Consider the following 27,283-nt stretch of genomic DNA (forward strand, 5'->3'; position numbering starts at 1 on the left):
ATTTCTGGTCCCACCTTTAAAACAGTTCCCCATCTCCTCGTTTGTGTAGGAGAATGCTGCAACATTGTTTTGCTGTGAAGCTCCAGAAATGTTTTCACGACTATTAAACTTCACTTTCCATCGACATAGGTGTGTGTAAGTAGATAATGACTGAATTTTCATCTTTGGGTGAACAGTCCCTTTAAAACTGCTTGTTTTTGAGCATATAGTTTAGTGGTGTAAATTGTAAAAAAACAAATCTGTATGTAATAAATGAGTAACACCATCTAACATGCAGTGAACCTGCAGCTATTGGGGCCCCCTTTTTCAAGTCTGTTGTCCAGCCCTGCTTGCATTCACAAACACAGACACATAAACCCACATAACACAAAAACAAAAGTAGGTCACAGGAACACATTTATTTGTCTTGCATATTGGTTACTGAATCAAAAGTCCCTATCATTCACTATCAGAATGTTAACTGACAAATCGTGAAACTGACTAAGCATCACAAAGGCTACTGTTAAACAAAGTGGATGAGGATGGAAGAGTGGAACATTAAAGAAACAATAAAAGAAGGAAAGCAGGCAGGAGAGATGAAGAAGCAGGTTTTTGGTGTCTGGTCTGCATGACTGTGTCCTCTAACTGTACAAAACCTCAGTGGTTACAACAATAAATAGGAATGCAGATTGTGTGACATATTTCAGATGATTATGTGGAGGTGATGTTGTGCAGAGGAGCCAAAGCAGTTTTCACATGGTCCCTGATCTGCAGCAGTGACAAACCAACATTTTCTATACTACAGAGCCACATCAGGTCAAACAAACCAGGCTGAGCATTCCGTCCGCATGGATGCAGGTGAACCAGCGACATCCAGCATGTACTCAGCCAAAACCTCGGGAAGAAAACTTGTTCTAGGTTAGGAGTATTTTCCTTTAATATAAAACCCCATTCCAGTTGAGTCCATGTGGTCTACTCCTTTGCATTTCAAGCAAACAGCATTATGTTAATTATCAATTTATCTTTTTTTTGTTTTGATTTCCCCTGAGATCATTCTGTGCTCAGTCATGCACTCTTATCTGATCAACAGTCTTGACAGGCTTGCTTGGGATACTGGCTCCCCAGAAACAGCGTGAATACAGTTAGAAAGTGGTGCTCCCCAACACTTACAAGACTAAGAAAAAGATCCCCACATAGCAACATTGGTTTAGCCCAATGATGAGCCACTCAACCATGACATAGGCCTGGACTCTAGGCCTCAGCCATAAACCTGTCTATGTTCTGTGTGTGATCTGGACTGATTTGTTGCTGTATGTATGTATGTATGTTGCCCTTCACTGGGCCAGACAAACTTTGCTGTGTGACATCATGTTTTCATCTCACATTGTATTTCTAAAGCTACTATAGAGAAGTTGATGAGACAGTGATGAGAGACATGTCTCTACTGTGATCATTTTCCATATGTTGGGCTACCATCTTCTTTTGTTTGAATGTCACTGTCCAGTATAGTATAGTGCTGCAGTTGAACTATACAGTATATTGCCACAGCACCAAACTGATCCAAGCTGAACTCACTGCTGAATGTAACTGGCGCCACTGCTTCCCACAAAAGGTTTCATTTGCTGAAAAAACAAATGACATTGTGGCACAGTGAGGTCGATACTTTAACCTATGTTGCATGAAAACTAGATGACTTGAACTTAAGTTGATTAGAGAACAACAAAAAAGAAAAGGTAGCAAAACCTCACAAACTGAGGCTTTGCATATTAACATATCCACTAAACATAGATAAACAAGAGAGGAAAAAAGAACACAAACCAAAAAAGAAAACATCTGGCCATATTGAGGATACAGCTTTTTTCACCTTCTCATAAATTGTCTATTTATGAAAAGGCACCCTTTTTTTTTTTTTAAATATACAGATGTTAACAACATACAGCTCCAAGTTCCTCTTATAAAAATGCAATACATTTGTTTAAACAACAAAAAATATGACATCTTCTTCTAGAAAGAGTACATACTTGGGAGCACAGATAGAATGTTTCACTTTGTTACTGGTCCCTTTACTACACACTTACTCTGCACTGTGTGTTTGAGTAATCCATTGTGCACATAATTCAATGTGCATCTGAATGTGTCAGCATGCATACAAATAAATGCACAGATGACCTAATGAAAAAAAAATCCATTAAATAAGATTACACAGAGTGCTAAAGAGGCATCCGGTCCTTTCATTCAAGTTCCATGAGAATGCCTGTAGAGGGCACCCTTATACTACCTTTACAATACAATCAGCACCCATGCAAGATAAGCCACACACTCACTCCCTCTCTGTGTCTGTCTTCAAATATAAATATGTGCTTGCTAGAACATAACATTGTGTGGAGTCACAAAGACCCAGGGCCACAACCTTCAGTGGTCGACCTGCAACTCCCCCATAGATTATTTCTTTATCACAACTTGGTCTTATGTTGATTATTTTGGCCTTCCTTTTGGCTATGATAACATAGTCCAAAAGTAAATGGCAGAAGTCTGGGGGCATGGCAACATAACTACAACAAAGTCCAATGAGTTAAGAAAAGTAGGCAGTCAGATGATCAGACAGCAACTACAGTGTACGGTTCAGTATGCTTAAAAAGCAACTATGTATGACAAAAATGTTTACTCCTTTTAAAAATGGCCACATAAGGTGGGGTGACAAGTGGCTCCCCGATCTCACACCAAGAACTCAATGCCTTTCTGAGTCTTTAGAGTCTTGATCAAACGAATTGTGTAAATAGAGATACTGACACACATGTACCAACAGTCTGTCCTTATTTGACCTGGCCCACCCCAGTGACAGGCATTTTTCTGGTTGTTAGTTTGGAAAAATAAAAAAAATTAGATGGATGTTTCACTTCCAGGTAAGCATGGCTTATCAAATGTATTGTTTGACCTTGAAATACGGCCTTATGTCCCTCCAGATTTTCACTATCTATTGTCTCTACAGCTGTTGATCAATCAGGCTGTGTTAACCACTACATATATACAACTTGCAACCTGGAACACAGCAGTGTGACATTCGAGCTTCTCACTGGAATGTGATGTCAGAGGAAAATGGCCTCTGTGTGAACATGGTCTATTCAAATGAAACAGGTACTTTTTCTGAGATCATACTGAGGGCCTAGACGGAGTGATGGGTCTATAAACTGTGATGGCTGTTTGGGCTATATTTTCAAAGTTTATTTTTCTCTACCAAATAAGTTTGAGTAACTTGTTGGTTTGGTTTCAATGTGTCTAATTGTGTGACTGCGTATGTTTCTTAAACAGCTGATCTGTTTATTGGTGTTCCCAGATCTTCTGCTTTTAACCTCAGATGGTCGTACAAAATAAGACCAGGTTGTAATCAACAGATATTCATTAATAAGACACTAGTCTCACAGAGACCAAAACAGATGATGTTTTTGGATGCTCTTTGTCAACTCTTATACAACATGCTCAACTTTAACCCTAACCAAGTTGGGAAAAGAAAGGGACATTTCTCCGCCACATTTGGATTTGAAATAGGCCAAGTCTCATCAGCCTGTTATGACAGTATAGAAATATGTGACACTGAAGGAGGAGCCCCTGAGCTGAGACACAGGCAGTGTGTGATGACCACACACCAGTGATCATTGAACTGTGCCACCGTGCTTGTGCGCTTTCCTCTCTGTCTTTGTATATATCTGCTCATTTCACACATGTCCTTTTGAGTATATAGTGCTGTATCCTAAGCTAATTCATTTTTTCGGATTTTTTTTATTATTCTAAAAGTGTATGCAAACAGTGATTTAAAGATGAACACAATTGCCTTTGAATCTCTATTCATTCCCTTTTCATCTTCAAGACGCTGCTTTCATTTCACAAATTATAGAAAAAGGAGAGACAAAAATTAAAAACAAAAAAAACAGAAACATACATACATCAGAACATTCATTGTTGAGCAGTGACAAAAATATCAGTGTTCAGGATTGAGCAGATGCACATGTCCTCTTGGACTATGTATTACTATTTGTGTCCAATGAAGTGATAAGAGTGGGACTTTTAGTCCTGTTATTGTGTGCTTGTGTTTGATCTGGGTCCCTTTACAAGAGTGCAATACCTGGATCCACAGAGTGATGAGTAAGCAAGACCCATAATACAGAATAGAGACTCATTTTTTGAAGTCTTGTAAAAGATAAATTTTCAAAGGTTGCTTAGGCAATTGTAAAAAATATTATTTCCTTCCACCTTCTGTCTTTCCTTGGTGTTATTAGTCCATCATAAGAAATAGACCTAAATAGCAAGCAATAGGAATCAACAAATTAAGCCTATTGAGATGAGCACAAAAACTCTTCCATGTAGTCATAAATATTCATTCAAAAAAGGCTTAATTTTTGCTCACATCTGAGCCTTAAAGGATTAATCAGTCGTCACTGTTGTGCTCCGCAGCATATCAGTCTGGTCTTCAAAGAATAAGTCAGTAACACTGACATGAGACAGGGCCTTTCAAATAGGACCCAGACAGTGGGCACATGCTTCTGACCTCCCTCAGTGTCCGGTAATAAAGCCATGTGACTACACTGCGAGATGTGTGCTCCTGGATAGCAGTGTTTCTCAGAACCAGAGGTGAGAGTCCAAAAGTCTTGTGGGATATGATGAGTGCTTCTATCCAGTAAAAACCACAACAACTATTGTGAAAGTTTTGTTAACACTTTGTTCACATCAGGTAATAGTTGTTACAGTTTATTCTGGGTAGTTGCTGTCACCCTTCCCAACAACCTTCTCCTCAACCTTTCCATTTGGCGTCCCTATCTCAGAACCCTCTCGTACTTTTGGGATTACATGCTTGTTTCACAGGGCGGTGTCATGTTCCCATCACGAACAATGTGGTTTTCTTGTTTCTCTCTACTCTGTTCTGCCCCCTCCCTGTCTTCTCCTTCTTCACCTCCCTCCATAAACATTAGCTCCTGGGTGCAGTTGAGCGGGCTGGCTTTAGCTGACAGTGGGCTTGCATTGCTGCCTGAGCTGACAGCAGAACGCTCCATGTGATTCCTCCCCTGGTGGCTTAAGCCTGTGAGCTGCCCTTCACCTTCTAAGCTCTTGGATGCTGAGCCTTCACCTCCCCCCTGGGAGTTGGTCGGACCAACAGATTGCTGGGCCAGAGATGCAGGTTGCAGGATCTCCAGCGGAGACTTACAATCTTTCGTTGCCGAGCTAGGAGATGGAGAAAACCTGGAAACCATGTCATCAGAAAGGAGTTGAGCAAGCTTGGCTGAGCCAGCAGAGGCTGGGGTGGCCACAGGTGTCATCACTGCCATTAACACATCATCTTGGGATCCAATGAAGTCAACCTTTAGGGCTCTTGCCTTTTGAGGGCTGCTATAATCTCGCAAGGAGCTGCAGATGCTGTCATAGGTTGTTCCAAAGCTTTCAACGCTCTGTGGCACCATACCGATATCTCCAGTCCCACTTCCTCTGGGAGTGGACACAAACTCATACAAACCCTCTTTGATGATGGTCATTGGCTGGATGCCGTCAGAGCCCCTGTTCGCCTCCAATGTGCTGATCTGACTTAGATCCAAGGGAGGGGGGATACGCTGCTGTCTAAGACCAGTTTGACCCCCGTCATCACTAGGTAGCAGTGAGCTTCTTTCTCCTCTTTCCGCTGAAAAATCATCAGCCACATTAGAGGATCCTCTAACCATGTTTACCTCAGGTGACGTTTGCCGGGGTTGGGTTGAGGTCAACACTTTCATCTCCATCTGCTCCTCCATAATTTTCTCTTGCTGCTCCGGAATAGTTGGTGTCTCATTGTAAGTGTCCTCCAGCCGCTTAGCGCTGAGGTGTTGAGGGGTAGTTTTGTTAGATGAAGGCTTTCGATTAGGGGAGCCCAGCTGAGCCACTTCCTGGTAATGTGAATGTTGGGACCTATCTGGGCTACCCACCTCTGCATTGGAGTAGTGTTTGTGGTAGCTCCAGCGACTGGGTGACAGGTGATTGTCCACAGGACATTTACTTTCCTCTCTCTTTTCTACCAAGACATCTGTGAGTTCCATACTACGTGCGAAAGCATCCTTTAGGTTAATAGAAATAATGCTACCACTCCGTTTGGCTCTTTCAAGAGCTTCTCTCCTCTTGATGGCCTTCTCCTGCCTCTTCTGTTCCCGGTAGAACTCTGAGAAGTTGTTAACAATGATTGGGATTGGAAGGGCAATGACCAAGACACCTGCTATACAGCAAAGTCCACCTACAATCTTGCCAAGCAAGGTTTGTGGGTAGATGTCTCCATAACCAACGGTGGTCATAGTAATAGTAGCCCACCAGAAAGAGGCAGGGATACTGGTGAATTTGGTTGCATCCTCATCCTTCTCAGCAAAGAACACCAAGCTAGAGAAAATCATAATGCCCATGGCTAAGAAAAGAATCAGCAGACCCAACTCATTATAGCTTCTTCGCAAAGTGAATCCCAAAGACTGCAGTCCTGTTGAGTGCCTGGCAAGCTTCAGGATTCTTAGAATTCTCATAATTCGGAAAATCTGAACAACACGGCGCACGTTCTGGAACTGCAACACACTCTTGTTAGACTCTGTCAGACAGAGGGTCACATAGTAAGGCAGGATAGCCAGCAAATCAATTATATTCAGAGGGGCTTTGATAAAATTCCACTTGTTGGGTGCTGATAGCAGGCGCAGCATGTACTCCATTGTGAACCAGGCAATGCAGACAGCTTCCACGTGGGCTAGACCAGGGTTGTCATTGAATTGGCCAAATTCATCTACCACCTGAAGCTCCGGCAGAGTGTTGAGGGACAATGAGATGGTGGAAATAATGATGAACAGGATGGAGATCATAGCCAGGATCTGCAAGACAATGACAAGATCAAGGGTTACTGTTTGGAACCAAAAGATGCGCACACATTAATGTTTCTAAGGGATGAATTGTAATGACTTTGAGGATCCCCTGACTCTTTGTCATTTTTGGTTGAAGATAAAATGTCATGACAGTTGTCGGACTGCTGAGAAATTTGGTGCAAGCTTTCCTGTTCAAAATAGAATGAAATGTATGTTAAAATCCTAAATTCAATTGGTTCATGACCAAAAAGCTCCAAAACTAATTATCTTCAGCCTCAGTTGGACATGGTGTACAGTGGTAATAAATAATTATCAACATGCTAACATGTTAGGTGTACATGGTAAACATCACCTAAATGTTTACATGTATTGGTAATCAGACATCTATCTCCAGAATGGCTTATTGCAACTTGTAAAGAGGAAACTTTAGTTAATAACATCAAATGCCATTTAGGAGGACTCCTGATGTCAAAATAGAGGTACGGAGCATATTAGCATTTACCGGGCAAGGGGTGACTCTATTTTACAAGTTACAATATGGTAACTGTAGAATCCAGCCTATTTGGAGTTATTGGAAACAGTGATTTTGTTGTTTGTTACATCGGTGTTGATCATTATTAACTGTCTGTTGTGACTGAAAATTCAGTCAATATCTACTCACTCCCATGTCAATGAGAAATCTGGTGAAGTGTCATAATGTTGCAGCATTGTCCTAAACAGCTAAAGTGGCTGAGTACTTGTTTTAAAACATTAATAAAGAAAAAGAAAAAGCATAAAATGGGTTCATACATGTATGTCTTTGGAGGCCCTGAGATCTCAAATACATTTGAAAAAATGTAATTTAAAAGTTTTGTGAAGATGATATCTTCACTGTTGCCAGTAGCCTAAAAGTGTTATTGCTCCCTGTCTGAAGTAGATGCACAAGCTTGACCCAACAATTTGGATCTCAGGGCCTCTGGAGACTGGCCTTACACTGGATGAGCTATATGGTGCCATTTAATGTTTTGATTTTTTGCATTGGTATGTAGAATAATGACTGAATATTCATATTCGGGTTGAATTATCCTTTAAATACAAGTACCAATACAATAATGTAATTCAACTTTGTCATCTAGTCCAGTGATTCCCAAACTAGGGTCAGGTTCCCGAGGTAAATCCCTAACCCTAAAATAAATCTGAAAGATGAGACGATTAAGAGGAGAATACATATGGTTCTGATACCCAAATCTGTTTTCAACTTTTGGGATCTTCTCTACCTGCTTTTTTGAAATATTGGATAATTTGACAAGTTTGGGCCTTGTACAGTTATTTAAATGAAACTATCTGAGAGGTTAAGAGGGGAAATTACCCTCAGGTGGAACTGCTGACATCTGAACTTTGTGACAAGGAGCCACAGCGAGGCATAACTTTTTTGTAAGAGGCTATGTAATGTATTTTATAAGCTTGTCAAATTAAAAGACATCACTTCCCACTGAAATGTGGAGTTAAACAAACAGATGTTGTAAAAGTAAAAAAAAAAGCATTAAATGGAAACGTTTTTACTTAAAATTAGTAACATAGTATCTAATTACCGTGCCTGAGTGCTAAACCACTTTCAAACGCGGTCTATAATATTTTTGCTGACTGGTTGGTAACTTAACCACACTTGCTGCCAGTTTTTGACATTCTTTTTAACCATGGCAGTGTTTTCTATGAGGTCAGCATTCCAGTTTAGTGCTGCTTCTCATGTGTCAGCCACTTTAAGCCTCTTTTACTGATTTTTGTCCCACAATGCACTAGGTCACCAGGGCTAGCTGACATTCAAGCATTAATATTTTACAAATTGCTGAGTGTTTTAGTTTTTGCCTCAGTAGTTTTAAGTTTAGTTTTAACTTCATCATTTATGAACATTTTAGACAGTTTCTAAAGTGGACTGAAGGGATTCAAAAAACCCTAACATGGGAACTCTAATGTCCGAGCTGAGTGAGGTAGCTAAAGCATGTGCGGTCTGAATCTCCTCCCTGCAGCCCTTGCGAGGACATTTCAAGATAATTATAATAGGATTGTGTTGCTATCTATAGAAAGGATAGAGAGAGGTTATAAGTGTTTACTCATTCTTTCCTCCACCGACAGGAAGAATCAGGCAGTAGTTGCACACCGCTAGGAAAGCTTTATACCAAAATAAAATGTATGCAGCCTTTTGAGATAACTGGCTTTAAGACTGACGCGCTACTGGGCATGATTACTACCAAGTGAAGTTCACATTCTACATTCATACTGCAGTCATACTTGAGTAAAAGTAAAGATATCATGTTAAAATGTTACTTTGTTAAAAGTGAACCTTACAAGTAGTACATAAATCTGATATTACATGAACTTTTTTGATACTTAGGTATCAAAGGTACAAGTACAAGTAAATGATACATGCTTATATTTACATGTATGTATATACTGTACACTGTGGGTTGATCAATTACCTGCCGATTATCAGATCTGATATTTAGCATTTTTCTGATAATCACAATAAGTCTTTTTTAGACTAAGTTTATCTCTATAGAACTTTCAAAAACCAGGATTTGTCAGCTAGCCGACAAAGTAAATCAATTCAGGAATGCTGATGCAGCATGTATCTGTTTTCAAATCAGTTAACAGAGTTCTCCTCCCTTTTCAATGGACGTAATGTTAACTGTAGCTGTTGGATTCTGGAGTAACGTTCAGAATTGAAATGTAACTCGGAAAGTATAGTGCGCAGCATATCACTCCAGAGTAACCAATAACTGCTGCTTACTACAGGCTCTGTTAAATATCTTGTATGTTGAAAATGTACCTGAAAATTAAACAAGTACATAAAAAACGAAATAAATTCCTATTCTGAAAACAAAACACTGGCACATCTAGAGCGGCAGAATGATTCTGTCATTCAGAGTACAAAGAAACTTCAAAATACACAGGCATAACATCTCAATGAGGAATTATTTATTAAGGGAACAATAATATACTTCTATATTAGCTGCTGCATTCGTAAAAAAAAAAAAAAAAAAGGTCTTTTTATATTGAGTGATATCCGTTGTCAGACTGTGAATACCATCACCACCCTTGTGCTGCCCTGCCAGCTGACACTTTCTCAGAGATGTCGATTCACCTCTGTTATGGCTCTGTTACTACCTCTGCGGGCTGGTCAGAGATGGAACTGAACTGTCCCCTATTCCAACTCTGCAACTTTCATACAGATGGCGAGGTGGAATACTGGTGCAATATTCCCACCTTGAAAAAGCAGTGTGAAAAGGGCTGATGACTCCAGTTACAACAAGACACAGCAGGCGGGGAAAGGGCAGGAAGTCAGGTAATTGCAGCGGGCTAAAATGACATATAGAGTCGGAATGTGTTTACATCTTACTCTGTGCATTGAGGATTTATTTTGTGGAAAGAAAAACGAAGACTATTTTGGTGATGTTATCAAAAATAAAAAAAGTGTAATAATTTCGCTAAAATGTTTCAAGTAATGTGTAAAAGAGATCCGTTGCTGCAGTACATTACTTGTATAAAGTTTCATTTAAATGAAAATAAATTGAAGATAGCAACGTGAACTAGTTCATTTTTAGGACTTTGATGCTCCTAAACTAAATTTTGAACTCTGAGTATGAGTATAACCTAATTATTTTAAACCGTGTGAGCTGAAAGTTGAACTAGTTCACTACTGCTCTTGCAATGCAAAGTAGCATTAAGGGACAGGATGGGCCTGGGCTACCTGGTTAGCATGCTAACTTCCTCACATTCTGTTGATAATGTTTTTTATTTTCAGAATGTTTTTTTGAATGCTTAAACTAACATTAAACTAAAATAAAAAACTATCATTTAACAAAAAAGCTAGTGAATGAATGAATGAATTGAAAACTCAGTAAGTAAAAAAAAAGGTTAAAACAAAACATAAATACCAGTGCATTATCTGCACAACACAAGCTAACTGTAAATGTGCTTTATAAATGGGATTGACATGTATATAATAGACAGTGATAATTGAAATATCATTTTATCATTAATCTATTTAAAGACATATATAATGTACCTACTACTTTCATATTTCATTTAAATTCAATTTGATTGAAATGATCAAAGTCTTATAAAAAACAGAACCAATTCAAAAATCAATCCTTTAATGTATGAAATAGAATAATGAATGTATAAGTTTAATGTTCTTCTTTTACTGTTATTTTTCTTACTCATATATTTGTGCCGTTTTGCTTTACACACTGCAGACTGCATGTTAAACTGTGGTTGCTTAGAATCAGTTACAATCAGTTCTTAATCTCTTAAATAAGTCTTTGTTTATGTAAGGACATGCGGATAATCTGTCAGCAAAGTTTTTATTGAAATGCTGCTGGGGTGGAATGAGCTGCAGTGACAGCGAACACTGTGTGTGACCGATGGGCAGGAAATGATTTGTTAATAATATATGCACTTTTTTATTCTGCTGTGACGATAGTGCCTGTGACTCAAGAGAGTTCCTGTGAAATCATGTGATAGAAAGATTGTCTTGGCCGTTTCCGGATGATGGTGCGTCTGGGCTATCCGAGTCATGTCAAAGGACACTGAGCATTACAGCATTACACAGTGTCCACTATTTCTGCAGCTCAATAATCCTAATCAGACTGAGCCACTCTGCTCTTTGAGTCAGACAAATACAAGAGTTTGTAGGCAAAACTGCAGAGGTAAGCAAGCAAAAGACAAGAGAGAGAAACAGAGAAAGATGAGAGAGAAGATAGATAGAAAGCTGAAGAGACAGGACAAAGGGAAATAGAGGGCAGGTGTATCAAAGTGTGTCCACCCTGCAGCGTCTTAATGGCTTAATGACTGCCAAATGCTGTGACCTTGGCACCCAGAGCAGATTTAAAGCAGTACCAGGAACACACAAGCTGCTTTAGAAGCTGTACAGTGGAGGAAGAATTAATGGACGCTCCACATTTAAGATTCAGCTGATCAATAACACTTTGTATTACAGTGAGTCACTAACAAAAAATGAACTCTGCTCAACTGCTGAACTCATCTGAAAAACACAAACACAACTGAACAGTGACACACTTCAAACAGATAAAAGCTGAGGGAAGTCTGTGTTAGTGACACTGTGTGTGCCGTCTGCTCACTGTTTTGTGGTTGTGATAAAAACTACTTTGGAGGTCTTAGTGACACTGGTGGCTCTGCAACCTGTCCTCTCTAAACTCAGGGTCTTGACAGGCTGAATGCATAAATACCCATGAAATGTGCTATCCCCAGAGGATGAATTATAATGTCATTTTGTTGACCACAAGAAAACTGTCTGGTGTTTGTGAGAAAAAGTGAGCTAATTATAAAAAAGGAACAATCAGACACTAACAGAGAGAGGGAGTAAGAGTGAAAGAAGTAAGTGGAAGAATGGACAGAGAGAGAAAAACACAGGATGGAATGAAAGAAAAGATGAAGTGAGTGGGCAGAGAAACCCAAGCCCTGATCAATATGTGGAGGTATTCCTGGAACGACAGTGACGGGATCTGTTGCACGGTTGCTGTTTTTGCAGAGGTCAGCGCAGTTTATCTTGAAAGCTGCTGCTTTCACCAGCCATATTGTTTTCTGCTGTTGGTACGCTGAGGTCATTCTGATATTCACTCATTCATTTATTCATTCAATAACCTAGATGTGCTACATACACTGTGAGGAACGCGTAGAGTACGTAGTCGAATCTGCGGCTCCCCCAGCTGCTTGACCACGTATCCGTGAGCAAGATAATGAACCCCCAGTCGGCACCTTTCAGGGCAGCCTCTGCCATCAGTGTATAAATGTGTGTGTGAATGGGATGGGTGAATGAGACAAGTGTGTCTGTAGACTGGAAAAGTGCTATAGAAATGTAAGTCCATACCATTTACCTTTTTATAGTCTAATAGCATCAACATGTCAAACCTCGCTGACGAACCTGCAGCAAATGCAGGAGGCCCAGGTTGTGTTTGGTTATGTTCTGAAGTCACACTGAATGCTGGGTAACTTTTTTGATAACAATGCACATGCCCAAAGTTGACCTATTCAATCAAAATTTGGTTGGCTTATTTGTACTTAATTTGTAATATTTAACTGTTATTTTGTCCTCATTCTTCTCAAACATGTTGTTTTTTCCATCTTTGTCCTTGTGCCTGTGTGATGTCTGTGAAGACAGGAAAGGTGATCTGTCCTTACTGACTTTGATATTACTGGTTTTATTTCTACAGAGAGAAATGGAGACCACATGAAACATGTTACGACCTGAGTCACCGTTTGACAAGATGCAGTCTGTGTATTATTAGGATCTGAATGCCAGACACACACAAAGACAGAGACAGAAAAGGAAGAGGAGCAGAGAGAATAAAGACACAACGACAGAGTCAGAATTACAGTAATTACTCAAAGGAGAAACCTCTGGCTTGTCTGTTTGACACGCTGAGCTGTAATTAGTCAAACATACTGTGTTATTACCCATCCAGGCAGTGTGATCACTACAACACCTACACTGAACCACATTTTAATCCTCTCGGATCTGTTGGTTTAAGGTCATCTGATACATCTTTTCTCATGTGTTTCACAATGATGGGTTTTTGTTTGTTTATGAATGTATGTACAAAAATGCTAACCTGAAAAGAAAATATTGTCTGTCTGTGTCACAAAATCGATTTCTGCTTCAGTGAACCACCTCTTAGTGAAAGTAGTTATTTATGATGTGGGGAACAAGATGGTTTGTAAATCATCTACTGGGTATATAGGCTATGTGGAGTAAAGCTACAATAGAAGGAAGGGATGCTCAGTGCGGGCACTAAGCAGAGACTGCTCAGTGGTAGATTGGTTTAATCCACGCAGCACCTCCACCAGATGCTCAGATGATCATCAGAGTCAGACTGCAGCTTTGAGTTCAGCACAGCCAGTGACCTGACATAGACTGCATGCAATGCTGAAACAACTTCTGATACAGTATGGTCACTGCTGGTCATCAGTATTACAAGGGCACAGGGATCTCTTTTAATGTGAACTGTCCAACTAGAAAAATATTAACCTCCTGACCTGGAGCTCACATGATAGCTAACTGAAAGTATGTAGGCTGGCGGCTACTAATGATATTGGCATTAATTATCTATGTGAAAATGTCACCGATGATAACAAACAAAGTAGTGAAAACAAACAGACATGCAAAAAAAAAAAAGGACAGCCTGTAGGATTGTAGGCTGTGGTACACTCATACTCACAAAAGAGTGTGACATGGAGACATCTGCCAACAAAAGAAATACAGTGGACAGGATGAACTTGCTGTGGATGGCACTTTGGATCAGCCTCCCTCCTGCTGGAGTGATAAATCACTCTCATTTGAATTAAAGCATTCAATATGGGAAAGCTACAGTACATTAGTGAATACACACTCCTCTCTGAAGGCACAGTGCCAGTAATACATAAACCTCTGAGTAGCCACTTAATGCTGACTGCAGTCTGTGAAAACATGCTTCCTGCACAATGACTCATTGTTGACTCTTATGATGTCCTGAAATTCACTCAAGATTTCACAATGAATTGTATAACTCATGTAAGTGTTGAAATGATTGCTAATTAGTACATCAACAAAGAGATTCCATTTATGGAGCGTAACGGCACCGAAGACGCACTGCTTGTATTTTGACTGCAAGCATACCCTGTTGGTAATGATAAATAACTAACCTGTATGTACAGCCCAAGTTGGGATGCTGTGAAAAAACACTGACAAAAACTGAATGAAACATTACTGAACAGACTGTGTCCACCAGCTACAGCTCCATTAAATATTCCTGAGACCATGTAGTAAAATCCCTTCAACAATCAAGTGTTTTTAAAATCGGTTAAGCTCGCCCCTACTTGCTTGTGATGGACTGAGCCCCTTTTATACACAAGTCATGATACTGTCAACTGTTACCATGAACCTGTTTACCTGTGGACCGTTCCAAACATGTCCATTACCTGTCCCAACTTGTTTGAAACATATTGCTTCCATTCAATTCAGAATAAACGTACATTTACAAAAGTCCATGAAGTTGACGAGGTTATTTACTGGTTATGCATGGTATGGTGTCCACAACAGCAGACAGATCTTTTCTCAGATATATTTACAGAAAACCAGATGAGTCCAAAAAAATGTTCAACAAAAAAAGATGTCAGACACTCTTATCTAGTTTTTAATAACATTTTCCTTGTGGATTTCTGAAAACACATCTGTGCACTCCAGCGGACGTTATGCACCAAAGGGGTACATTCTGGCTATTTAGATTTTGCCTTATATTGTGTTTTATGTCAAATTCTGATAGAATGCACACTTTAATAGCTGAATTCAACCACAGTATTCAACTGTCTTCAGACTGTGTTTAAATATTGGCCCACCAGGCAGAATATACCTTTTGGTGAATCAGTGAATCATACATCAGACAGATGTATTTTCCATCACAGAAAATAAAGCACAACAAAAATGTTATTCAAAATGTGGATAGAATAGATGTTAGAAAATACTTTTATCCAGATTTTGAATGATGTTTTTGTCTAATATTTATAGACAACTGTAGTTTTGACCTTTCTGTTTTTCTGAGAATAAAGGATTGAAGATTATAGTATCCTAGTTATTCCTGAATCACTTTTTATACCACTGATGCACTGTAGTGCACATCTATGTCACTGTAATCTGAAATGTTACTGTCATTATTTTTCACTTGTTGAAGAGTAAAAAAAAAAGAAAAAAAAGATTGAAAAAAATTATCACTCTGAGATTTAATAATCCATGCAAGTAATGTGTAAAAGTGCACATGTAGCTTTGTGGAAGAAATGTTAATGAGCAGAGAAAGCTCTTCATTGGTTGAAGTACTAATCTAAACATTTTTCCACACAGTGTCAGTCTGAACTTAAATCTAAGGGGCTCAGATAATGTGGTTCAACTGGGTCACAGCTCGACTGCAATGATTGTCCTGATGCACTTTGTTTTCGAGCTGTGTTTAGTAGAGTCACTCTGTCCCCAGACCTCAGTACTCAAGCCAATGTGTATATTAGCATAATCTATGGAAATGCTGTACAAAACCAGAGAGGCAGGGACCAGGTTGTTTCAAAAAGTTTTGACAAAATGGCTCGAAACAGTCGTCCAGTAGCAAAGCTTAATTCCAATGTGCTGACAAGCCTCTGACTACGTTCAATGCTCCGAAAAAGTTACAGTGCTGGTGAGGGCAAAACTGGATCAGCATTTAGAATCCACATACATAATATATAAAACATTAGTACATCTACAGCTGTAAAGGCTTTCATCGACTTCTCTAACCAGCAAACTTTGCGTCCTCACTTAAGATGCTGAAGGTATAGAATAGAGCGAGACATGTACACCTGAGACACGTCTGTCAGTGATCTGATGTGATCATCGGTGCAGCCACACAACATGGTGAGCAAGACAGTTCTCTCCACCTCTTTTATTTGTGGAAGGGTGACTTATCGGAACGCCATCGCTCGTGTCAGCAAAATGACCACAATGCCTGCAGTTCTGTAACATACAGTAATCCGGCCTTCAACAGCAGGAACACATGTCGCTGTCCTTGGTGCTGCAGTAGCAGACTTTTTTGGAACTGTGTCCTTTTTTTTCTCAGTCCTTCCCTTCTGTCAGTTTAGTTTGGGATCAGCTATATTCTCTCAACTGTATTATAAATACTGAATCATAAACAAAAGTGCAGATCATGTGCTGCATACTACCTACATGATCAAAACAATGAGTTGAAATGTGTAGTTGCAGAAGAGTGAGAGTGTCATAGAGACACGTTGCTGACTGTAGTGTTCCCGTAATATTTCGGTGATCATTCAGTGGTGTCTGTGCTGCTGAAATTTAACCCCCAGACCAAGACACCTCTGTAACACAATAACCCAATATTTGTAGGGAAACATGGCAGCAGATATAGTTTTTACTAGAGGTAAGGGCAGGGCTAGGGCCGTCCACAGTGTTAGAAATGAACAAATCATTGACTGGCTATAATCTAAAAAACAATATAAGAATGATGTGAACATAATATTAATAATGATACACTACAATCTTTTAGTTCTGTAGTTAGTAGGACTGATCCTGTCAGTTTTCAAAGCCTTCCTGTTAAATTATCCTTTTAATAAAAATGCTCAATTACCACCCCACTACCATAACAAGGTACCTCACTCCTGAGCTTAAGAAGGAGGAAATCCTTTTCACCTAAAATACTTCCTGCACTGTGCAGTATGTACATACACAGATTTTTTTCCCCAAATCACAAGCAATGTCTCTAGTTCTGATGACTAAATACCTGTGTCTGTTGAATTTAATCAACCTCATAAAACGGGACAGGCTGAACTGACTATAGTCCCAGTTTAAAGTAGGAACAATATCATTCCCCTTTTTTCCTTCCTGTCTTTTCTATAAATCCATTCCCTATTTGGTAGATTATATTTAAAATAAAGTTATACCAGACAAGACGGGAATCTGATTGGCTAGATGGGCTTCAGCTGACTTCCAAGCCCATGCCTATATGGTATCCTGAATATTGATATATTAACGGTATTCGATACTAAAGACAAGGCCACATGGAGAATAAACGCAATGATGTATTAACTTAAGACTCATTTCATCAGATAGGAAATTCTGGATGACCTGCACATATTTCCTCAAACGTATGCTTATTATTCTGTTCATTTTTGTTTATTTTACGCAGAAACAAAATATAAAGAGTTAGGAATGCTTGGCTAATCGCTACAGGAATGAGCACCCTGTTGGCAGGTTACAGGCAGGGATAATTGCACAGTTCACATTGGTTAAAAAAGTGATATTGTCATTAGATAAAACCTTTTGTTACACTCTGTTCTTAATTGCCCCCTTCCTCCCTGCTGCAGGTCAGACAGTGGACAGGACAGACTATCCAACCTGCCAACAGTTAGTCTATTTGCAGCAGCAGCAGTCCCGTTAAAAGCCCCAAAGGAGATTAAGCCATACTCCTAAGTCATACTGTGTGTGTGTTTGTGTGTGTGTGTGTGTGTGTGTGTGTGTGTGTGTTCACTATGAACAGGTGACCATGCGTACAGACATGCTGTCATGACTCACTGTGAATTTTATATAATGAGAAAAAAGTGCAGGAAGAGATAATACTTTATGTGTGTTTTTAACTCATTAAATTCTAGAATATTGCTTTGACCAACTCTGAAATGACTCTGCGTGTGTGTGTGTGTGTCTCCCTTCTAAAGATGCAAAGTGCAAAGGGAACATGTTAAAAAATATAATCGAAGCCAAAAATAAGAAGATTAAAGAGATTATGTAAAGTGTATGAAACTAATCTCTATTATTGGAACATTTAATACTCATATTATCCAAAACTCAGAACTATTATGGATAGTTGTCCATCTGGACTCTCAAATGCTGTGTGTGTGTGTTTGTGTGTGGATGTGTATTAGTCATGTCGTGTGGACATAAATCTCTTTACACACTCACATTGTAGGGACCCACACACAAAATGCAAATCCCCATAATTCATTTAAATGCAGGGTGAAGACTTGGGTCAGGGTTAGTCCAGTAGTGGTAATGGTTAGGGTAGGTCTTCAGGAAATGAACGTAAGCCTTTGTAATGATCTGTTGAAGTGATGGAAACATGACTGAACAAATGGTGCACCATGTTCTCTAAATGGCCAGGTAATGCCTGCTCTAATCAGCAGTAGTACTGAGCTTCACATGTCACCAAGAAGAGACACTCCTATTGGTTAAGAGCTGAGCTGTATCACTGCTGCTACCGAGTGGCACACGGCTGGTGTCGGTGCAGAGAGGCCTAAGCAGCTTCCCTCCTGCTGACACCACGGTTCCAATATAGTCACATGGACCTCTGAAGGCCAGCGCTGCTGTACTTATAGTGGTGAACTATCTGTAAACTGGACTTTTATCTTCCCAAATAACTTCTTATACAAATGCACACCATACACCAGATCACATTATACATGCCACATTTTTCCGCTCTCTGTTTTTGACCCTATTGCCAGATACTTTGGTTTTCTATGATTGATAGATACAAAGGACAGTATATCAGACTATGGGAGCTGTCAACATGGTTCACAGCTGTTTGGTGCAGACAAAACATCCAAGGTGTCTCTAGAGCCTAGTGGTGCCTCTCCTACACTCAGCATACGCAAACAACAGCCAAGCTCTGTAACACTACTGTAACGTGTCACACTTAGAGAGGTGAGTCCATCTGAACAATACAAGTTGAGAAAGCTGACTGTCAAACCACAAACAAGATAGAAAAGTGAGTTGGACTATTTAACTGCTGACGTTATCCAACTAAAAATGTATTTTCTGTTTAGTTATAATAACATCTTACACATTTGGTATTGTCAATTCATCAATTAGCTTGGTTACTGATAATGCTTAGTCCACCAACAGTAGAAACCCTTCCCTCCAGTAAATTCAATGTGAAGAAGCCTCTTGGATGAGAGGTGAAACACCTTCAAGAAACTGGAACACGTCCAGTCGCCTAGATATAGCACTTTTTTACCATAACCTGGATGACTGAGAACCTTCATCAACATACTCAGTAAAAGTAAAGATATTGTGTTAAAATATCACTGTGGCAAGAGTAAAAAGTCACCCATAGTCACAAAATAGTACATCCAATCCAAGATTCAGCATTCTTTTGATTATTGGAATCAGTGTTTGTTTTTTTTCTTCTAATCTGATTTCAGATTAAATGAATTCATTTTCACTGCCCTGCTTTGGCGCTGATGCAGAAACCTTCAAAATGACTAGTGACAAATGTCGTCGAGTAAAAATACAAGACTTGCCTCCAAGATGTAGTGAAGTGGACATATAATGTAGCTGAAAAGGGAAAAATACCCAGTACAAATACATCAAAATAGTACCTCCCCACCTTTTAGAGCTAGAGTTACAGCAATTTATAAATGAGAAAATCCACACACTATGAGCTTGGAATGACTGTGCTGTTTATTGAGCTGCCTTATAGAACCGCCAATATGGATAGTGGATCATAAATAATTTGATATATATTCATCATACATCAAAGTGGCCCAGTTAATGAGGGCAGTGATGTTGCATTTGAGGTCAGAAATGAATTTCAAGGTAATTTTCATAGAGCACTCAAATGAATAGAAACAGATGCCTGCATGGAAAGACTGAAAATCAATTTAAAAACTAATGGCATGATGCACAAAATGGGTGCAATAATATCCACACAGTTTGTGGTAAATAGATCCAAACGGGCAGAGAAACTATCTGCAAAGGTAATATTCATGCTTCATAATAACTGAAATGAGAAACATGCCATCATATTCATGCAGGGGCACAGTGCAGCCATTATAACCTGACAAGGTGTCACAATTTGTGTGTGTGACTCTGCTGGTACACTCATGCCATCACTGCAATATTTGTGGTGTAATTGATTTATCTAAAGCTTCATGTTTATGTATGTGTGTTAAAGCGGGGATCAGTTCACCAGAACCTTTGTTGCTGCTCAGTTTCTTCAAGATCTCTCTCAGCAGAGCTGTGTCCCTGGACTAACCATCAAACAAATGGCCACTTTCTACTTCTGTGTGAAGTGACATCAGTGTAGCCACAGAGAAATCAAGTCAGCAGTTAAAGCCCAGATCTGAGCTCTAAAGATAAAGGTAAAATGTGAATCTAGCTGATTAAACTCACAGCTCTAACAGTCTCCTCTCATGCTGCTGACAGAGCACTTGGCCAGCTGGAAACAGGGAATCAATTAACAATATCACTTCTCGTCTGCCGTGACCACTTGCTTCGTGTATGTGTCCTTTTGCTCTCATATCAGCACTTTTCCTTCCTCCTTTTTCTGTATCTAAATGACAAGTTAGGGTCTTATAAAAAAACAAAATAAAAATAAATGTAATTAATTCTTACTTCATTGCTAACAAACAATAAAATGCTCTATATTCATTTTACTATTTGTTAACATAACTAACTATTTAAGTACGTTTTCGTAACCAAAAGTTTACCATTCTTTAATGATGGGTAATGTACAGTGTTACCATTCATACCATCATGTCAAGAAGATGAATCAAATTTTGCTGACCCATTTGCTAAACATAACAAAGCGATCGAAATGCTGGTCTATGACGGGACACAAAGTCTACCACACTGACCTCCACATGCTATTGTTTCACCTGAGATACATAAATAACACACTACTTCCTGCACTGACACTGAGCATTATCATCAGATGCAAACCATGTGCTCCAATCATCCAATATCACTGGTCTGGTTCTGCTCAGCTCAAAGTATTATCTTACTACAGGTGTCGTTTCTTCTCCTCTCCTCTCCTCTCCTCTCCTCTCCTCTCCTCTCCTCCATCGAATGCAGTAATACTTTGTATTCCAACGATTTACTAGCAGTAGTATATTGAGCAGTGACAGACAAATGTCCAGTGCTGTCACAGCACTATTAATGGACTGCTGCGGGTCTTGGATTGAGATTTTGGGAGCTGTCTATCTGCTGTCTGCCTGCTTTGGTACAGATAATAAAAGAAGTACAGAAAGCTTACAGTGGAAAACAAACTCTCAAATGAGTTTTTAAGCTTGTAGTGTGTATACTACTACACACACTACACACACACACACACACACACACACACGATAAAACTCATCTAAACCCATAGTGTTCTGGTTTATACAGAAAACAAATGTTGTCATTTAATCACATGGAAAAAGTCATCACAAACACAAACACACACACACACACACACACACACACACAATTTAATCATTTACGTTATGGGGTCTTCCCATAAACATGTTGGATCCCCACCATTAGAGTTATTTAACAGATTCATAAAGACTTCACATTCAGAGGGTTAAATAGTGTGCAACATTATTGAAACAACAGACCTTCTCATATCATAGCTCTGTTATAAAAGTAAGAACAATCCTTTCTACTAATAAAGAGAGATCATTTTGAAGGACTACAAGATGGATGAGGAGATAAACAAGAAAAACAAATATTTCTCTATCCTTTTCCTTTTTTGTAAAATGCTTGCTAATGCTTACTATTCATGTCTGAATTAGGCGTTAAGGTCATAACCTGTGATTAAGGTCACAGCACGAGACAAGGCTTTGTTTTAGGGGACATGAGGCTCAAAGTAACTCAGGTCTGCTCTAGCTGTTCAGTTTGACTGTACAGAGTTCTGTCTTTTTTCTGACATATAATCCTAATTGTGAGAAAAAAAGTCAGAACTCAAATATATTTTTCATATTAGCTGCAATCCTTTAATGTGGATAAACACTGCTAGAAGTAAATGAAAAACATATTTTTGGATTTTGGATTGTTCATCCTTTTTGAGAATAAAGCCCCCCCACTGCCTTTCCACCAGTGAGGACTACAGGACAGTCCAATACAACGCTGTCATGCCAGAACACAGGAGAACATGCAGCTCTAATCCTTCCTCCATGTCCCTCTTCCACCTTGCGTCTCTGTACTTTGTAAGTGAAGGAGGATTATCGTCCTTATAGCTCTCTAATGGCCTCTGAAGCTCCTCCATGGATCTGCATTGTGCTATAAATTCTAGTCTCTCCCCCCCGAAGATGCGATAAAGTCTGATGACATCACTGTGACATCATAGCGGTATTTTCTCAAACTTGACGAAGATGCTTTAGGGACACAGAAGACGTTATATGATTGAGTAAGACTAACCATGACCCGTAAACAATGGGTGCACTGTCAGTGTATAAGGAGCTCATCTTAATGAACAAACTGCCTCTATCACACCGTGCCCCAGTACTACCAAAGAGGATTAGGGCCATTGTGGAAAGTTGATTTAAGTTCTGAATTTTCTTCTTTAAACCTTTAGTTTTTATTCGATGTTTTTCTGGGAAAAAAGTCAGAATTCTGACTTAAATCTCAGAATTCGTCAGAAAAAAAACAGAACTCAACTCCATGCTTCACAGAGGTCCTTCTCATTAGAATACAGAGTTCAGGTACTATAAACCAGAAAAGAGATAATTTTTGAGTGAAATTTCCCTTTATCAGCATGTCTGTAGAGTGTGTGCAGCTGTTGTTACCTTTGCAGCCACAGATGAGCTGGGTTTCTCCAGCAGATCCCAGAGCTTCTGTCTCTTGTCGGGGCAGCAGCCCTCCTCCTCCCCCTCCCCCTCCCCCTCCCTCAGCGTCTCCGCCTCCCTCCTCAGCTCCTCATTCATCTGCTCCTTCTTCTGGTGGTACCGCGCCTGGCAGCATGACTCCAAATAGATCTCGTCGATTCCCCAGTAGTCCAGCTCTTGGCCAAAGGACAGGGCGCACATCTCCTCCATCATGTGTAGCTTCCCTGTTCTGTAGAAGTTGAGGATGGAGGAGAAGGCCACTGGGTGCCGATCGAAGAAGTACTCGTTCTCATTGAGGCTGTAGTCGTCACAGATCTCCAGCAGGGACTCGTGGGTGTTGCAGTCTCTTAGCCGTCCCAGACGGGTTCTGGGCAGTCGGTCCAGTGTTCTCCAAAGGACTTCATGTGTAAGCCCTCCGACATTGAGCCTGACTCGCCGTGATCGGGCCTTGATGCGAATGATGTCGATGGGCTCAGGGGGAAGCACAGGAGCCGCTGCGGGCCGAGGGTTGACTTTGGGTGTGCTGAAGCTCACTCTGTCTGTCATGTTTGCTGTGCTTGTGCTGCTCTTTTGCTGTGTGGGTGGGTCACCTCAATAAGAGGTTAGAGCGATGTATGTGAGTGTCTGGAGCTTATCAGGCTCAGTGAGATGATGGTGGTAGACCGACGGGGAAGTTTTCCCAAGCCCACCAAGCTCACCTGGCTGTGTTCAGACCACTGAACTCCTGGATAGATCCATGGCTGGAAAAACAAGATGCCATACAGTAAGAAGTCTGATCACAGTCCAGCAAATCATTACATTTTCCCAAATGACCTCTAGAGCCTCTTCAGGGACCACGAGATAATAAGCTACACACTCGCAGTGAATAAAACAAGACTAAATCAGGTGTCTGTGTGTGGCCAGATCAACTTGCTCAGGGACCTGGAGAAACAAATGAGATGCTTGGTCTCTTTTAATCCTCAGGCCCCAGTCTCTGTGTGCAGTACTCTGCAGTGACATAGATATGTAGTCATTATTAAGGAATGGTACATTTATAGTTAATTAAACTTATGTTAAAAAGTCATTTGACTGTTAACAATGATATGCACTATAAACCATTTATGCATTTTAAGCATTTTTCAGTGTCGACTGATGATTACTAATGGTTCATAAATACTGCGTAGTTCATCTATAAACATTATCTTGATGGCCATTTTAAAGTTACAATTGATGTTTATAAACCTTTACAATTGCTTAATACAGAGTTTATAAAGCATTTCTTTTTCTGCTATCTCATTAACTATACACGTACTATTTATGATGGTTACTATAGTGTGTTATTGTGTGTTATTATATAGTATTCCAGATCTTTCCAAAAAACCCCCAACTATTTTGTGGTTTATCTCACTCAAGGAAACTTGGCCATGAGAAGCAGTGGCTCACACCACCAATCCCTCAATAAATGATCAACCCTCGCCCCCAATGCAATGTACTGGTATACATTTACTTTATATGCAATATACAACCTATACACGAAAAACTGAAATAACAAATGTTTTGAACTTGGTTACGGGACCCTCAAGACTGGGCCTCAAGATCTGATAATAAAAGAAGGTCCAACTTAATGCTCCGATCAGATAATACTGTGCTTTCATGCTGTATGATATATCTGTATCATGTGAAAAACAAAATGTTGAATAATCGTAATATGTTTGACAACTACAGTAAAATATTAGACATAAATCAACAATGAATTACTGTACAAATGATAGCTTTCCCCCTTATATCTATGCATACATTCATTCTGACCTGTCAAAGACATTTCTTTTTACTTTAAGTAACTATAGAAAAAATATTCAAAGCCACAATCACTTTTTCACAACTTACAACACATTTTTAACGGAAATCTTTCATTAAATGTTCATATCCTGAATTTACTGTGGATAACAACTAAATATTTGTTGAGCTGCCAAAAGAAATATCACAACATGGCAAGATCCGACTGTAGTAGCACTGGATTTCACTGTAAGTACAGACCTTGTTATTCTTGCCAGATGCAGGTCTCAACAATGTGAATCATTTCATGGCGTTCAACACAGAAGCCAAAATCCCACTCTTACAGTCCCAATGTACAGCTGCTGTCAAGATATGAAACACTTATGCAATAATGCTAAAAACTATAAACAAGCACAAAAATGACAATTTCCGATAGCAGCCATGCTCTGAACAGGCAGATTACAACCAATGACAAAAAAGAATTTGCATTTTAGAACATAAACAGCAAACTTAACAAATTACTTAGCACATTGCATGATGGGAACAGTGGGCCATGTTTGATTTTAATATCTGTGTGTTTACACTAATAACTGTGTTTTGACAGTTTTTTTTTTTGTTTTACAGTGATAAGCCTGCTTTAACAATGCCAACTGCTTTCTACAGTAGTATGTGATTTTACTGTGAACACTCTTTTTTATGCAATACTAAATCAGCACAGGATAAGGTGCTAATACAGTGCTAAACACATTTAAGAAATGTACAAATGTCTTATAAATGTTGGATTCTTATCATTTAAAGTTACAGATTTTTACAGCGGATTTGTTAAAAGAAAGTGATTTTTACCTGATTTGAGATATTCTTTTATCATGAAAAAGACAGAAAGAAAATCTATATTCATTGCAATTCTTTGTTCAATAGCCCATATTTGACAATGTTTTTTGGAATTCACAGCAAACAGTCAATTATTTTGGTTCAGTGAGCAGCAGACCCACAGCAGAGCCTTACTTGCACCAAATCAAAATCTGCAAATCTGCGTATTTACACTGGAAAGCAATGTTCAGCCCATATCATCCATGAGATAAACAGGAGATACACAGTGAAATCTAGCAGCTCTTTCGTTGTAAACTCTGGGGGCGCATTGAAACCAAGTCATTAAAAGTCACTGAATAATGAGACTGCACATCTTTCAGGGGTTTTCTTATGTAATGAATAACAATTAGGAACGTCCTATCCACCCTGAGAGAGTGAATGGAATCTAAACAGAATATGTGTTCTCCTGTTGGAATATAAAGGCTTATGCTGCCATTAGAAGTCCTCTGACTGACTGTGGGACCTTTATCTGATTGTGTAATGGAGTTCCACAAATCCCAGTAGTGGTATTAGTCCTCGTCTCCCCTGGCTCAAGTCTGCCTTAGTTAATTATAGACTGTCTATCTTCTCCTGGGACACTCGTCTACGTCAGGAGCCGACCTGCGACGTCACTACTAAAAAATGAGTCCGAAAATATTGAACAATATTCCGCAACATATCGCCTAATCTTATTTCTGATCAACTGTCTTAACAGATGAAGTCTTGGGTTTATTAAAGCGCGAATCCTCTGATCGTCATGAACAGCAGTGTGAAGGTGCATGCTGTCGGTCCTCTCCACTTTCTTGACCAAATGTTTTGCAGACAGGTTGAATTGTGTTCGAGCAGAATAAGAGCCCAGAGTGAGAGCGTCCATTTCGGCGCAAAGAGATTAGGCGACTCAGGCTTAACCCGCGATTAGAGCACCTGAGCCCAAGTTTAAAAAGTAAACGGATATAAGGCATATAAAGCACATCTGAACGGGTTCTCCTCCGTTTCATCAGATATCAGATGACTGTTATTCAGATACACACGTGAAATACACTGAAACAAGTGTGTGAAGTGAAAGAAGCCCACCTCTGTGTGAAGCGCTGAGATGTGTGTGAAGTGAAAGAAGCCCACCTCTGTGTGAAGCGCTGAGATGTGTGTGAAGCCGACCTCTTCCTTCACTTCCAGGAGGTCCCACCATAGCACCCAGTTAGTTATCTCAGCTGCTTCGACTCCCCTCCGGCCGCTGCTTCACGAAGCCTCCCGGGAGAACACAGACCGCTGCAGAGCCACATTCTGACCAGATCAACCACGACTACAGTGTTTCAGTGCAGGACAGGAAATGTCCCGGGAAGAGTGTCCGCGTCGCTGAGCGCCATGAGCCAACACCGAACAGAAGAGAAGAGAACAGAGCGGACAGAGAGAGACAAGTGAGAGCAGGACGGGCCGGAGAGCGAGCGAGCGGCTGGGGAGGGGGGGGGGGGGGGGGGGGGGGAGAGAGAGAGAGAGAGAGAGAGAGAGAGAGAGAGAGAGAGAGAGAGAGAGAGAGAGAGAGAGAGAGAGAGAGAAGGAGAGAGAGAGAGAGAGAGAGAGAGCTAATTGGATTGAGGCGTTCAGTACCAAGGACAGCTCCAGATCAACAGCTTGTGCACTGAGCGCTGCTGATGGTCACACTGGTTCCTCCAACAGTGTTACACTGAAGTGTGTTCACAGGTCTGAGGGAGCAGATGTGCTACACTATAAACTTCAACATGTCAGCTGCTGTAACAGTGTACTTC

At 40.0% G+C, this 27,283-nt stretch overlaps 1 protein-coding gene across 2 annotated transcripts; it reads right to left on the reverse strand.

The window, feature by feature from the left end:
• Nucleotides 1–379: 379 nt before the first annotated feature.
• LOC115572754 (potassium voltage-gated channel subfamily B member 2-like) lies at nucleotides 380–26,936 on the reverse strand. Of its 2 annotated transcripts, none has more exons than XM_030403176.1 (3): nucleotides 26,640–26,936; nucleotides 22,878–23,656; nucleotides 380–6,839 (listed from the first exon to the last, which is right to left on the reverse strand). In XM_030403176.1, exons 2-3 carry the CDS (start codon nucleotides 23,460–23,462, stop codon nucleotides 4,818–4,820), a joined length of 2,607 nt encoding a protein of 868 aa, XP_030259036.1. In that variant the 5' UTR covers nucleotides 23,463–23,656; nucleotides 26,640–26,936; the 3' UTR covers nucleotides 380–4,817. The 2 variants fall into 2 exon arrangements, with proteins under 2 accessions (XP_030259036.1, XP_030259037.1); XM_030403177.1 differs by lacking the exon at nucleotides 26,640–26,936 and adding an exon at nucleotides 26,595–26,625.
• Between the last annotated feature and the right edge of the window lie 347 nt (nucleotides 26,937–27,283).

Source organism: Sparus aurata, chromosome 21, assembly GCF_900880675.1.
Source record: "Sparus aurata chromosome 21, fSpaAur1.1, whole genome shotgun sequence".
Lineage (NCBI taxonomy): Eukaryota > Metazoa > Chordata > Actinopteri > Spariformes > Sparidae > Sparus > Sparus aurata.

Bases quoted from the DNA above. Each gene is read 5' to 3' on its own strand.
- LOC115572754 (XM_030403176.1), bottom strand. From the start codon at position 23,462: ATGACAGACAGAGTGAGCTTCAGCACACCCAAAGTCAACCCTCGGCCC. The intron at 6,840-22,877 runs GTAACAACAGCT...ATTGTCTTGCAG, and splicing joins GCTCATCTGTGGCTGCAAAG to ATCCTGGCTATGATCTCCAT.